At 34.5% G+C, this 16,071-nt stretch overlaps 1 protein-coding gene across 2 annotated transcripts in view; it reads right to left on the bottom strand.

The window, feature by feature from the left end:
* Positions 1-5,206, bottom strand: part of LOC125840578 (uncharacterized) — a 67,959-nt gene extending 62,753 nt beyond the window's left edge. The window contains exons 1-8 of one of the 2 annotated variants that reach the window (XM_049519548.1): positions 5,003-5,206; positions 4,718-4,777; positions 4,563-4,644; positions 4,398-4,475; positions 4,227-4,286; positions 4,039-4,143; positions 3,637-3,747; positions 2,308-2,349 (exon numbers count right to left, since the gene is read on the bottom strand). In XM_049519548.1, coding sequence (XP_049375505.1) covers positions 2,308-2,349; positions 3,637-3,747; positions 4,039-4,143; positions 4,227-4,286; positions 4,398-4,475; positions 4,563-4,631 — 465 coding nt within the window. In that variant the 5' untranslated portion in view covers positions 4,632-4,644; positions 4,718-4,777; positions 5,003-5,206. Of the gene's footprint in view, positions 1-2,307; positions 2,350-3,636; positions 3,748-4,038; positions 4,144-4,226; positions 4,287-4,397; positions 4,476-4,562; positions 4,645-4,717; positions 4,919-5,002 lie in introns of both variants that reach the window. The other variant, XM_049519546.1, reaches the window with a different exon arrangement.
* Positions 5,207-16,071: the final 10,865 nt, after the last annotated feature.

Here is a 16,071-nt window from a genome sequence, read left to right as displayed (position 1 = left end):
CAAATCCCAGCAAAGGGAAAAAAACACTAGGTGATTCTACTCATATGTTTGAGCCTAGGTGGACAGAGTTACCTTGTACATGTTGTTGGTGGGAGGTGGATGGTACCCCGTGGAACTAGTTGAGGTATGCAAAACCTAGCCCTGACACAACGATCATCAAAAAAAAGCCATCATGATAAAACTACCAAACGACGCATTAATGTCTCGCTAGAGGTGCATTTATTGCAATTAAGAGGTGCAATAAATGCATACACTTTGAAATCAAATTTACACACATCAAAAGATTTTTGAATTGTAATTTTTTTATCATCTTAACTCAGTCAACCTTCTTTCCACAAAAAAAAGGTAGGTATAACAGTACCGAGTACACATGTTAAAATGCAGCATGCCAAATAAGATTGGCATCTCTAAACAAGTAGAAACATGGCCCAACGTGTAAAATTTATCCAAAGCTCAACCTAGCCATTTTAAGCAGTTGTAGCTGATTGAGCTCCCATCCTCTTATGAGCCTCTTCAACCAAACTGCACTGATCAAACCTTACAAAGTTTGAACTTGGTTTGCTTATCCCTGAGTGAGTGGAGATGGAAGAGACGCTTAGTGTCATAAGGAAGTTGGAAGTTCACATTTGTCTTTGGAATCGAAACAACATCCATGAAATCAACAGGGTAAGTCCTATCTGTCCTAACTTTCCCATCAATCATAACTTGCCATTGCATCAAGATAGGGATGACCTCATGGTATGTAAAAACATATTTCAACCTGTTTATGAGGTTAATAATCAATGGAAATCATTCCCTTGACTTATGTGGACCAGAAGAAGGCTTGGGAGCAAAAGCACCTCCAAGCTTATCAAGCATCCAATACTTCGGCCCATTGACTCTTCAAATGTTTCTTCAACCCTCTTGCAATTTAGGCTATGGACTCTTCAAAAATGTCAACGGCTGCGTGTCAAATTCTCCAAAATTAGTGTATATTTGGAGAACCGACACGGGTTGGACAATCAAAAGTGAAGAGTCCCCGCAACTTTGTATTTTTTTTTGGAGAATCTGACATGGGCGCAGCATCGAAAGTAAAGAGTCCACGCAATTTTGCATTTAGGTATACAAAGCTTTTTAACTCATCATATAAAACATTTAGGTTTGTGTTTGGTATGGAGGAAAATATTTTTCAATAATCCAATGTTTGGTTGGTCAAAATGTTTTGAAAGTTTCTTTTCTTTTGAAAATGATAATTGGTATATGGGTTGTACATAAACCATATTCACAAGTGAACTCAAGAAGATAACCTAATCTACATATAATTTGACTCTAAACATCAAAATAGAATCAATATCAAAAGAGTAATAGACAATTCAACTTGATCTTCTGCACAAAATTCTCTGTAACCTCAAAGCATCTGAAATTTCTCTCCTTCCAGATTGTCCACCAGATACTACAAAGGACAATTCTTCATCTACTATTATCCTTTGCCAGAGATTCTGCTTCCACCCAACACTGTAAAGCTTCTGTGATCTTACCAGGTATAATTCGGGATATGCCTTTATGATTAATGAAAATTCTCCAAAGTTGTTCCATTACCTAGCAGTGTAGAAATAGATGGCTAACTGTCTCTAGTTTAACTCCACATAAAAAGCATCTGGTGAGATCCCTCTTCTCATTAATTTGTCCTGGGTAAGGAACACTTCTTTTGCCAAAAGCCATTATCTCTTTCTTTTCTCATTCTGCACATGGTATCAGAGCCAAAGAGTAAGTCCCTCCTCTAAATTGTTCAATTCTTCCCTTCTTTGAGCTCCTTTTATTTGTGTCCAAAAAAAACCGAAGTCCAAATTAGGGAAACATTATACAGGCAAAACCTAGGGTTTCAATTTGTTTCCAACTCCCCCTCCACTTCAGTCTACTCCAGACAACTTTGACCAAATCTCTCGCTTGTTAATTAAGTTATTTCTAGTCATGTAAGCCAATTACTTTGTATTTCCTTTCTAATGTATTTTCATAGATATCTCAACTCAGGAACTGAGTACATAAAATAGTTCCTCAAACCTGAACTCGTGATGCTGGTCATTCTTTGCATTTAAAGAACTCTGAATTTTGGAAAGCCTGCTTAAGTAAACATAGCACAATTTGCAAAAAAAAACCAGTATAATGCTTTTTTTTCATTTATATTAATCTGATAACCTACGGAAGAAAACATCCCGCAATTTGTCCCCAAAAAAACCCAGTATAAAGCATGATTGAAAAGGTTGCTCCGTATATACAAAATCGTAATTAATAAGGTTGTAAATGATTTAGACAATGTCAAAACCTTACATGTGAAGTTCTGATCTTCATCTCCAGTTGATCGTGCAAGTGCTGCAATACATTAAGGAGAAAAAAGTTGAATCAGAAGTGATACTCTAGGAAGGAAGACTACGTTGCAATATTCGTTGATGCTATAAGATTAGATTCGAAGTGGAAGGAAGAGGAGAAATTTGGTTAATTCAGACTAACAATGATGGTCCTTGTATGTTGACTCTAAAGGAAGAGACACAAAGGATTCATAAAATTTCCTCAATGTCTAACTATGATGATCCTCTGAATATTGAAAATAGCATAATGACTGCAAGGATAAAGGTTTCCTCAATTGGTTGGGACTAAGAAAAGTTGATTGATTCATCCATTTGTAGATTTTGCAACAACCAGACCTCCAAAGTATAATAAGCTCATTTAACCGAAAAAGTTCTAATAACATCAAACTCTGAACCAGGCAGATTCTAAGTAGCACAGAATTCAAAAGATTACACATGATGTAAGTCTAGTTTTCCTCAAAGCACGGAAAAGGAAACTGAAAATACAACATTCAGCCAGACCTTCAGATTAGTCGGGCATAATAAGACCTCAAGCAATGACCCCCATCAACACATAGCAGTGCTACTAGCATGTCAAGCATGATTTACAGCAAAAAGAATAGATAATGATGTTTTACAGAATGCTTTTGGGATTAGAGATGTTTTAACGTTTATTGCATATTTGCATGCACGACTTAAAATTAATTTTTCAGGATTTGAAAAATGATGACATTTTTGTGGGTAGCACTCTTGCCAAAGCAATGTTTTTCCGACCAGAGCAATGTGTCCAATACAAGTGCTGTGCCATATGCTTTACAGTTTTACTTTAGTCAGGCAGCATGATCAAATAGACAACTTTTCTAAAATAGTAAATATGATATGCTTTGCCTATCAAGACTCAGAAGATCGATAAAACTGTACATCATTGAAACTTGTCATAAAAAGGATGTGCAGTAATTCAATATCTTTTCTTCAATGTATATCCATTAAATTAATGGCTAGCTGCTGGTCAAGATGGTCAATATGAATATAATCCATGTTAGAATGACAGAGAAGAAATGAAGCAAGGAGCCTTAATAAAGAGTTCAACAAGTTCCCTAAAGAACTGAACAAAGAAGAAGAAGAAACTCATAAGATACTAAAGATCCGAACAATCTGCATGTAAATATTAATATCAGTTAATATATGAAAACATACTGGACCTTTTAACTCCTCAGAGATTATTATACACCTCAAGGACTGTAAACAACATGATCTAGAGAGAGTCAGTACTTCTTACTAAAGCACTACCCAAATCCTTTGTAATCAATACCTTCACATTGTTGGTCAGACTAGAGGCACTGGCCACACGAGGAAAGACACCATATTCAGCCAATAATCCAAGCATGGATGACATAAAAATATATTTGTCATCCTCCGTATCCTGAAAAAAGAATAAAACATCCAATAAACAAGATCCTAGAGAAGATGCAGATAGACGATACAACTACTATTTCTCAATCACAAGCTAGCTGGGGGTGAGCAGTATATACAGTTCTCCCAAGAAATATATTTCTCAGAGAAGCAACCAATATTGTGCAGTTACATCAAGAACCACAAGTAGAGAAATATTTTTAAAAAATTGAAGCTTATATTCCCAAAAAAGGGTCAAGAATTCACAGTCAACCTAGGTTGAATGCGACTCTACCAGTACCTATTTCCTCTGATTGCTTACCTTTAACTCATTCACCAATCTTAAGTTTTCTTCAAGATCACCTTTCCTCCGAGTCAGTTCATTTGAGACGGATATTATAGCTTCGTTCTGCTTCTCATCTAGTGCCTATGAGTACAAAATAATAACTCTAAAATAATGTATAGAACAAAAATATTAAACAAGTAAATTCAATCACAAGAAAGACAAACCATGCGTAGTTCAGAAAATTTCTTCTCAAGTCCATATTTCTCATTCAAGAGCTGTGATTCCTGATCACACGGTGACAACGAAATGTTCTTAAGTTAAAAGTTGAACCATAAGTATATTAACTCTGAAGTGAAAAGCAAAAAAGTGCAAAAGGCCAAAGGAAAATGGCACACCCGAACACTGGCAAGAGCAATCTGTTCCCGAAGATATAGAATTTCTTCTTGTTGTGCTTTCGCACGTGAATACAGTTCCTGAACACAGATTTATAGAGCAAATCAACAAACTGTAGTCTCCGTTCAAACTGAAAATTGTATTCTGTACAAATTTAGAAAAGCTACCATAGCTTCAGGATCCTGAGAGTCATTGATTGTGTCATTTCCCTTCAAATTCTTCGGTAAAGAACTCATCCCAAAATTTTGCCTGCAACTGTCATGAATTAGTGGCCGTACACACTCAACCGAAAATTCCCAACATAATCTAGCTCATGGATTACCTGTTTGCCAAATCAGAGCTTTGCCCTTGAACTCTTACATCTTTTTGCCCATTAATAGAGCTACTAGGGGAATACATGTTAGCCAACTATTTTCAGGAGAGGAAGTCAAATGAAAAGTAGTCAACTAGGTCCGACATCATCGACCAGTTCCTTGCATATCACAACCTATTCTGATTCACAAAATGCTGAAGCACTTCCTCTCTTCCAGAAAAAATAGTCAGATATAAAAGGCAGCAACTAAACTAAAAGAATACACAACTGAGCATGTGATAGGTTGGTACTCACTGATACAGAGCCTTTTGGCCTTATAAAGCTATGCTGAAGGAGTCTTCAACGAGTAAAAGTGATGGCGCTTGTGACAAGTTTGAGCGTCCTCAATGTCTTCTACTCAGGCTAGCTTCCTCTTGGACCATGAGGTGATCAAGATCTGGAGTTATAGCTGCCTCTTTCCTCCGATCGCCGTCGAGCTTGTGAAGAAGACGAAGGAGTTGAAGTTAGTTTTGCTTATTTTATTATTTTTCGTTTCTCAATAAAATGGCTTTTTGAAGAAAGAATAAAAAAAGGGTTTAACTACCGCAGAAGTTTAAGGAAACTGGCGCAAAGTAAAAGAATTATTAGAACAAAAATTCAGGCAGAATTAATAAAATTTAAATTAGATTGAGAATCCCTTATAAATCACAACAAACTGAAATACCAATTGGGTATGCTTACCTTTTTTATGTGGAAGAACAAGTCGTCAAGGCTTTGAATCTCCGATCAATCACTGGGAACGAAAGAGAGAAGAAGGTCCCCAAACGTTTTAATTCTCCACAAAGTCAAATATAGGTCATTGGAAAATTTCTTTATTTATTATTATTGGCTCAACAATAATTTTTTAACTAATCCAAATTCACAGGAACAAAGAAATCGTGTGAACATGAGACCTCCCTTCATTTCTCTTTTGACCAAAAATATTAAGGGTCTTCAAAATGCAAAATAATTAAGGAAAAAGACAAAATCCAAAGATTATCAAAGGAAAATAATTAAATGTATTTGGTGTCATGATATTTATAAGATAACTAGTAAATTTAGCCGCGCTACGTACGGTACGGTGTGAAAAAATTATTAAATTTATGATTATTTTTTTATAAAATTAAAATATTAAAAATGTTTTAAAGATTCTTTTCGAGGTTCAAATCCAAATGTAAATGAGACTAAAAATTCTTGTACTTGAATTTGTAATTTTGATTTGATTCTTGAAATATTTATTTTATCCGAAGAAAAGAATAAGAAACAGAATCTTTAAAATTTATAACTTTATTATCCATTTTAATGCATTTTTTAATAGAGTTATGACTTGGTAAATGAAGGAAAATATACATTTACAGTAGATAAATAAAATAAAGATCGGTGAGGATTAACTTAAAGTTTGCTTCCACTAAAATCATGTTATTTTTTTCTAATATAAATGCATAAAATGTAGAACTAAATGTAAATTAATATAAAAATAATAGATCTATCAAGAAAAAAATGAGATAATTAGAATTTTCATTCCTAGCCTCCTACAGATTTTGCTTTATAATATTCACCTTTTAAAATTTATAATATTACATTTTTCTTTCTTATTTTAACACTTCTTTTGACCTAGTTAATATAAATATAAATATAAGTATAAATATAAATATAAATTATCATCCCATTTATTTGTTTGGATAAATCTAACTCAAAAATCTCGATTAAAGAATCTTCTAAGTAACATCACACATATATATATAATTTTCACTCTAGCCTCCTAGATATTTTCAATGAAATATTTGATGAAGTGAATAAATGAACAATCTTTAATCTCCATATGAAAAGTATTATTATAACTCTCTTTTAGGAAGTGTTCTAATTTCAACCTATTACATTAGGTGGTTTTATTGTGGGAAGAAAATAATGCTTTTAGTTGTTCATCACTTTTTTTTTCTTTTGCAAATCATCAAAGACAAAATTATTAGATTATTTACTATAATAATGCATTTCTAATTTTTGAAAGGCCTTAATAAATCATACTCACCGAATTTTGAGGAAAATGTGAGTTATGGAGTTAATTTTTTAAAATAATATAATTGCAAAAAAGGTCGAGAAAAGAAGGGAAAAAAAAGTTTGATCATAGCAAGGTGTCACATTACTTTATTTATACATAACTTTATTATATAGAGAGAGAGATTATACAAATATTAATGTTCAATTTACGTATCTTTTGTGATTCTGACATCTCCTATGATTGTTTTTAAAAACATTATGTGAAAAAACATTTCAAGTTAAGTACATAATGACTGAATTGAATAATGTATGTGAATTTAATTATGAAAAAATAGAAAGAGAAAAAAATTTATAAAGAAGAAAAGATCATGATATAATATTTTGGGAATGTAAACTTGATATATAACCGTCTTTGTGTATTTTATTTTTTAGTATAAATTGGCAGCATTTATGTTTGATAATGTTGATATATTTTCTCATTTTGATAGAAAAGAAAAAGTTTTTTTAAAAAAAGTTATAAAATGAAATTGGAAATAATGAAATGAAAAATAAGAAAATAATTCTTTGTTAGCTCTCCTCTTTTTTATTTAATTTAAAATATTCACAAACATAATTACAATGTGTCAACAATCATTTTAATCTCTAATTAAATTGAACAATTAATGCATATTAATGACTATGCATTTTATTTTCTTTCCTACTCATTTGCTATCACTTATCTCCCCTCAAATTTGTTATTTGTGTGCCATCATAATGTCATTATATGTTATCACATTTTTTTTGTTTTTTCTTCTCTCTCTATATATATAATAAAGGAGATGCCCAAATTGTTCTCAAGAGTCAAATTAGTTTAAACATATTTTGATAATAATTAGTAAATAGAAGTTGTTTCAATAAAATTAAAATAAATGAGATAAGGTAATATCATAAATCACAAAAACATGAGAATATTATGAGACAAACATGAATAGAGATCTTTGAAATTATTCAAAGAAAAACGTTAAAAAAAAGAATAAATAAATACACACTTATTGTTAGCTACGAACCTCTCCCTTAAAACAACCTGCTAAAATAAAAATAAAAGAGCAAAATCTAAATTTAAGAAATTAGGAGTATAAACAAATTGCACAGTACAGGTATATAGAACAAAGGTGTAACCATCTAGAAACGAAAAGATAACCCACTTAAAAATAAAACTCCACAATTATATTGAGATCTTTATTTTCACTTCACTTAAACTTTATATGACAATATATAGATTTTTTTTCCCACCAACAATGTGTATCGTGCATTAACAACAAAAAAGAACAGATCAACAACCAAAAAGAAAAAAGCAAAATAAATTAGTATTTTTGAACTACATATAAGTGTTATATATATAAAAAAAAACTGCAATAAAATGTTATTTGAGAAAAGTAAAAATGAGATTGTGCAGAATGATATCTTCTCATCCATTGATATATAAGTAAGAAAAGGAAGGATGTCCGTTGGACTTTCATCATTGGAAGGTGAAGGGGTGTGTTAATTAGTAGTTACTTATTTTTTTTAATGACTTTAAAGGTTGTTAAAGACTTAATTCAAAAAAAAATAAATAGAGAGATGAGAAAGAAAAGCAAGAAAAATTACAAAAAAAAAATGATATTCTTGATCTATGAAGTGTGCCACATCAGCGGGCTTATGTTCTTGCTTTATATTAATATATAGATTTAATATTTTTTGCTAAAAATTATTTTATGTTCTTTTGGTTAGAGAGTAGAAAATGTTAAATTATTGAAGATTGATTAAATAAAAATGGTAGCAAATTAAATAGGGGTTCTTTAATGGAGTATTCACATGTTTTATGTGTAATTATTATGATGAGCTTATATATATATGATTTAGGTTAAAATGATAAGCATTGACCCAAAAAATGGACTAGAACTCAAAGTGAAGCATCTTGGATTGAAAAGCAGCAAAACATGTTGAAGAAGAGGAGTTCGTTGTGTGAGGATTGCATCACACATTGGACTTCGCACTGAGCCTCGGGCTAAACGAGATTCATAGATAAAAAAAATTCTTGTGATGGACTTGTGATGTATGGAAAAGAAGACAAGGTATCTTAGATAGATCTCGTGGGCATGACTTCTGCTCCACAATGGGGTTCACGCTGCATACCCTTATTTTACGGATCGGAGATCAGCAAAGTCAAAGAAGTGCATGTCCAATTGGGACTAGGATCTCTGTTCTACCATTATAAGTAGATCATAAAGACGATATTTTTAGGGTGACACACAATCATTAGAATATAATGCTTGTCATTCTTTGATATGAACTGCTCTAGAATTGTTCTTAGGTTTTAGTTATTGATTTTGCGGAAGATTATTATGGTACAAACAAGATACGAAAAGCTAATTTATTTTCATCTTAATGTTCTTTGGTTTTTTCAATTACTTTTATTATTATTCGTAACTAGTTATGAGTAGCTAAATTTCATTACTAGGGCTAGGGAACTTAGAGTAAGGATCGAGATAATGGATTATTTATATTAAAATCTTCGCATGAATGTGTGATAGTTTTGTATTAAGATTCTTCCGTAAAGATTACATTTTTAATTGTTACAAACATTAAGAACTCGTTTGTATTCTGACTTGCTTGATAAAAGAGGTTAACATTATGTAACACCCCGAAAACTAGTAGGCTATACTAAAGCTTAACATGAGGGTTAGAGTCTTAAATAACTCCCAATACTTAAATAAAGAGTTTCGTGTTATAACGTCAAGGTACAACCCCCAAGGACCAACCATAGGTCCTTAAGGAAAGACCCTAGAAATTTTGCTTGGACAGTGACCTACGAGGGGACCTACGCCCTGTTGGTCCACCCACGCCCCGTGGGTGAGGGGTCGTGGGTCAGTGTCCCAAAAGTCAAGCCACAGACACCCACCCACGGTCCACCAGCATGCCACATGAGTCCATCCATGGACTGTGGTCATGGAGTCGTGGGTGGTGACCTGCAATCTGTCTTGAGAAGTTAGTTAGGGGTACTTTGGGGTTTTACGATTCTAATTTAGACTAACTATATATTGATTTAAGACCCCTAAATTTAGTCATCCTTCCTCATTATTCCTAAATCCCAAAACAAAACCAACTTTTCTCCAAAAAATCTCTCTCTAGAACTTTAAGGAAAAAGAAGAAGAAGGAGAAAGTTGGAGCTATGGTTGAAGGAGCAAGATTTTCTACTCAAATTAATAGGGATTCATTGATAAGGTATGGTAGTTGTTCATCCATGGATAGCCTTCATCCATGGAGCCCCTTCAAAACCCCAATTTCAAGATAGAAATTCCCCAAAAGCTAGGGTTTGACTCCAAGTCATGGATTCCTTTAGAAAATGATGCTAATACTTGAATTACTTTAAATTATGACTGAATTGAAGATTTATTATGGTTTTTATGTTGAAACCCCCAAGAATCCATGAAATCCCTTTATTTCCCAATTATGATCTTGTGATGTGGGTTTGTTGATGAAAGAAGGATATTGTGAGATTATGCTTGTAGTAATTGAACTACTTGAATTATGTAATTATCCATGTCTAATGTAGTGAATTCTAGATGTGTTGATTGAATATGATCTTGGACCCTTGAAGGGCAAAGTATGAGAATTATGTATGTTTATGAAGGTTATATAAATGCTTTAATGATGCTTTGAGAGTGAAGTGTTAATGATTAGGTTGTTGTTGTGGGCTAATTGGAAGGTTATCCTCATGCTCTCATAATGAACTTAATGTGAAAGGTCTTGTAATGAAGGTTGTAGGGTTGAAAGGTTTTTCTCACCTAGCTAAACCTTAGGGTAAAAGTGATCATGGGTGGTGATAGTTGCTCACGCATGGTCTAAAGAGCTAGTCTAAAGAATTACAATGGATTGAATGTCAAGGGCATCCCTCCATGAGATATGAGTAAAAGTAAGACTTAATAAGCTATCTTGTGGAATTTATGTCTAGCACCGAGTGGATATTGAAATAAGATGGAGGTTCACACATAGTTGAGTCCGGCTTCCAAAATGGGAACTCTCACCTAGTAGATTTCGGGTCTCCCAAAGTATGTCCCATGAGATGGAAGCCTTCACCTAGAAAAGTCCAGGTTTCTAGTAGAAATCTTTGTATCCCATAACTACATGCCTCGTTGGAAAGTTAGCTAGTGGATCCAACTAAGCTAACAAACCGGTTCTACCTTAGGCAAGTAGACCAACCCTTGACGGTGTGGGTAACATCAGAGGGGATCATGTGATATCTCACATGGTCTCATGTCGGTTAAGGTTATATCCCCACTAGAACAAGATTATAAGTGAACTAAGACATGCTATGAGAAAAAAGGGTAAACAAGTTGCTCCTAGTGGTTCGGATGGGGATGTTCAAAAGAAGAATAGGTTCTATGCTCTTCAAGCTAGAGATGAACAAGAGTGACCTCTGAATGTTGCTACCGGTATGTGTTTTATGCTTTATTAGATTCCGAATTGCTTGTCTTTTGTGGCTTGATATGCTAGACTTTGATGTTGTCTTTAGTATGAATGAGCTTCATTGTTGGTTTATGTTATTGATGGTAGAACCCTACTTGGCCATTTTGAGTTTTGGGTAAGTTGAAAGATTTAATGAATAAGGTGTTTAGAAGATAACTTGAGATGTTCAATTAGTAGGCTCCTATAAAGGGTAGTGGTATAGTTCACCATAGTTTAGAATCACCATGTGTGATGGATGTGGAAGCTTTAGTGATAACTTGATCCGACCTTAGAATTAAAAGTGATGGTGCTTAGAAAGTTCACCTAGGCTTGCTCCTAAGGAGGAGATGGTGGGCCTAGATAGAAAGGTCATGGTGTGTTTATGTGTGGCCATGTTTTCTTTATATGCGTGTTCATGAAAAAGCTTAAGTCTCGATGGAAATGACTTATGTGAATAGTTTTTCTCATGTTATAGTACATTGCGTAGAGTTGCCTATAGAACTTCATGAGGTGAATAGATGAACATGTCCTAGCTCGGAGTTGAGAGTTCCTCCTTGGATGTATGCTTGAGTATAGATTGCATATAGGCTCCATGAGTGTATGTTGAGCCTGTTTTATCCCGGAGATGGTAGTTCCTCCTTGAACATGGGTAGATGTTGAATTTCATGCATTTTGGGATGTTAGATGTAGTTCCTACTTTCTTGTGTTGCATTGAGTGTGTTTAGCTTGGAGTTGAAGTTTTCCTCCTTGGTTGTGTGCATTTAGATGTGTTGCATGCATGATGGGCTGCTAGTCTAGAGTCATTTCCTATAAGGGTCTATGAGAAATAAGTTAAGGATGAGATCAAAAGATGATGAGTATAAATGAAGGCCTAAAGTGACTTGCTTAGCATGGGTGGGATTATGGGGTCTTATTTATGCATTGCACAAGCATGCCTTGAGGTTTCTTATGAAAGGTTTCCCTTTTTATCTTATGATGAGTTAAATGCATTGATTATGCATGTGTTGTCCATCATTATGGCTTGTGACTTCTAATTCCTCATATGATGTTTAAACTTGGCATATAGCATGTTTTCAAATGAAATGTCCTTTTTAGCATGTTTTTAATGATTTTATGCATGACTATCATACTGAGTGCATTTTTGTACTAACCCATGTTTTTCCTACATTTTCCCAAGTGTAGGGTCTGGTTCTCAAGGTGGTCATCATTGTGGCTAGAAGCTTGGATTTGTTTATTCTCCTAGCTAGTTGGTGAGTCCTCAAGATTTGAGGACAATTATTATCTTTTAGTAGTTATTTCTTGTATTTCCTTTTTGGACTATGTTATATGGGTTGTGACCCTATTTGATTCAAGTATTGTAATAGTTGAGATGACTATATTGAGACAAGTCTAGACTTTCGCTTTCCTTTATGAAAATTTTGGACTTGAAATGCGTTTTTACTCTTTATTATTCTATGCTTATGTTATGATATGCTAATTGACTTACATGGAGCCTTTCGGGGTTCTATGTGCCTTGTTACATCTAGGGGGTACCCATGGGTCATGACACATTAGGAAAAGAACAATTAACAAGAACTTGGAGCTACCAACCCCTATCTAATAGCTTGAGCTAGAGATATGACAGCTAACCTGAAGCATATGATGATGGACAAATTAGTTCGACATCCAAGTGTCGAAAGGAGGACTTAGGGTAAATTCTCTTAATTGGATCATTCAGATTTCATGCTCTAATTGTTACTCAACACCCCCTCCCCCCAATTTACTTACATGACATAAATTGTATCAAACGCACAAACTTCCGGTAAGATAAAGCACATTATAAGGTGAATTATATTCATCCATTCCATGTGGGATTGACTCCAACTCTTCGTTGGGGTTTATATTGCATACGATTGATTTTAACGTTTCAAGCACACCTCATCCAATTCTAGGTGTCAACAATCGTAAATCAATATAAAACCCAACTAAATGAGTTGGGGTCGAATCCCATAGGGAGTGATATGTGTTTAGAATTCAATTAAGAAGTATGAATGTGGTCTGGTCAGCCGTAGGAATAAACATTATCGGAAAAAGACATTAAACAAATTAAAGGGGTGACACGAATGTCAAATTGGGGTTTTGATTGTAATTATCAACTACAAACAGTCACAAACGATTTGAAATAACAATAGGGAGATAGTTTCTCGAGATGTGATCTATTATAGGAAAATATAGGCATATGGGTAATTGCAACTACTAGTAAATAACTAAATATCGGTGAGTAGGCTAGACTATAAGGGAGGTAGTTTTCTCTCGAACAACTACCCCAAATCAGGTGATTTCTTTCGAACATCAAAAAACATGACAATGAAGAACAACCCACACCTTAATCCATTCACTCTCTCTCGCTAAATGTGTGGGATTGAGTATAGGATTCACTCTCTCGAGCTAAACCCAGATCAACCCAATACCCACAAACCATTAATCAATAACCTTAGTTCTAAAACCTCTCGATCGAGCAAGCTAAGAACACAAAGGTAGAACTGCATTTGCAACTACAATTCTTAAATTAAACCACAATTAATGATTAAACTCACTTTTATATAGCATCTAAACTAGCAATTAGCAATACCCATAAACTAATTTAGCTCATAATCACATGATCACACCCCAAGAATTGAGGTTTTAGCCAATCATCATAAAAAGGTAAAAACTATTATCGAATTGAGTATCCATCAACTGGGTAAGAGTGATTTTGTCTTTACAATACTCTAATTTGAAGAAAATCTGAAACCCACTTCCAAAATCTCCAAATTGAATCTCTAAGGTTCTTCAAAAACTAAGAAAAAACTCCAGAGAAAAACTTGTTCTAATGAAAAATAGATGTCCAAATATTGTAAAAGATTAGATAGATCCTAAACTAAATGTTCAAAATCTAATTTATAGTTGCCAAAAATAAGCCATGAATGGCCAGTCGATGAAGTAAGTCGAGCTCGCCAAACCACTCAGCGAGCCACCCTTTGATCTCTTCTATTGCCTTTTAGCCTTTGCATTCAGCATCCTTGGGTTCTGTAACTTTGGATGATTTATCACTGCTTTGCGAAACTGCTCGGCGATATGCCGACTGCTCCTTTTTGTCGCCGACTTGGTTTCTTCCCTTAGGGCTCGACACACTGGAACTTTAGGCGGTCAGATAGCCACTCGGCGATTCGCCAAGTGACATTGGCGATTACCAAGCTTGTCTTTCTTCATTCATTCAGTTTGTTTTGTTCCTTTTTGCTTGTTAGTGTCCTTGCTTTGTTCCTAAATCTATGTACCTGAAAATCAAGGATTTAACATCAGTTTAAGGCACAAATTAAGCATTTAAGGATACTAAATCTATCTAAATAAAGTCCTAAATGAGTCCAAATCTCAAACTCATCAACACCCTCAACTTAAACTTTTGTTTGTCCTCAAGTAAAACTCAAGTTCAACAGTTCAAAAAGGATGCCTCAAATAGTGCTACAAAAGACTCAATATGAATGCACACAACAAGACTCAACTTACTCATGCAATGATCAATCGTGCACTCAAAGATTCAAATTGTGACTTACCGTTGTCAAAGATGCTCAAGTTCACAATACTTGCTTCAAATGCAAATTCAAGCTCAACAAAGGTACTCAAATGCCCTCACAACAATGATGATTCTTATTCACACAATTTCTCAACAATTTAAAGTTTCGAAATCACATACGACTCTCACACTCAAAAAGATGAACACATACATGACTTCACCGATAGGTTTGCCCTTATTTTCCAATTAATATTCGTTTTAGCTCACTCAAGATCAAAAAGATCTTTTCTAGGCTTGTAACGGGGCTGAGTGAAAATGTATGGTCATTTAGGATCAATTGTTGCTACCCTCATAAAATGTGGTCTGAACATCACTTTCTTCCTTTTCTTCAACATTATGATCATGTTCATAATTCACCCCATTATTCACTTTCACATGGACTTCCGGATACCCCATTTCTTTTGCAATTTTCATTGCTTATTTCACAACTTTTTCATCCTTTTCCCTTTTTTCTTTTCTTCTCTTTTTTTATATGGAGGGGTTCCATTTTTTTCATAAACCATTGCTCAAAGGGGATTTTTTTCAAACTTCTTAAATTACCTTCTCTTTTCACCACACCCCCAACTTAGACATTTGGCCTAAGTTGGCTATTCAAACAAACCACACTTTATGAGAATTATGGGTGAATGGATCAAGAGGGGTCACATTTGTTCAAGTTTCTTCCAAGAAAAGAGATAAGGCTCAAGGGGGTTCAAACAATGTTCACACATCTCACAAGATTGGCCACAAAAGAGTTATATTGTCAAATTGTTTCACTCTTTAAAAATTGTAGCCTAAGATCATTTTAAGAGTTTGCATCACTTAGTCAATCATACCAACGGGGAAAATTCTAGGTGTCATCACACACAATGTTCAAGGTAAGTCATGAGTCTACAAATTGGACTCATTTAGGGCTTTATTTTAATTGAAATAGTGTCTTTGAAAGCTTGTTTTACCCCAATACCTGATTAAAATGCTGAAGTTTCAGGTATTTGAAGTTTTAGTGGAAGTATGGACACTTAGGCGGCGCAAAACGGAGCAAATAGGGTTGAAAAGAACAAAAAAAAGAATCCTACGGATCGCCGAGTTTAACTTGGTGAGTTGTCGAAACGACATAAGCCGCCCTTCGTTCCAGTACGCGAAGCCTTGAAGGAAGTGGATCAAAAGGCGAGGAAATGAGCAGTCGGTGGGTCATCGATCAGTTCCGCAAAGCAGTACTGTATCGCCCAATGATCCAAAATGCAAGGATGATAATGGCAAGACATTGAAGGCGATGAGCTGACCAAAGGGCGGATCACCAAGTTCATCG

Source organism: Solanum verrucosum, unplaced genomic scaffold (genome assembly GCF_900185275.1).
Source record: "Solanum verrucosum unplaced genomic scaffold, falcon-dt-bn FXZP01000188.1, whole genome shotgun sequence".
Taxonomy (NCBI): Eukaryota; Viridiplantae; Streptophyta; class Magnoliopsida; order Solanales; family Solanaceae; genus Solanum; species Solanum verrucosum.
The sequence above is the reverse complement of the archived record's forward strand: the minus strand, read 5'-3'. Positions and strand labels throughout refer to the sequence as shown.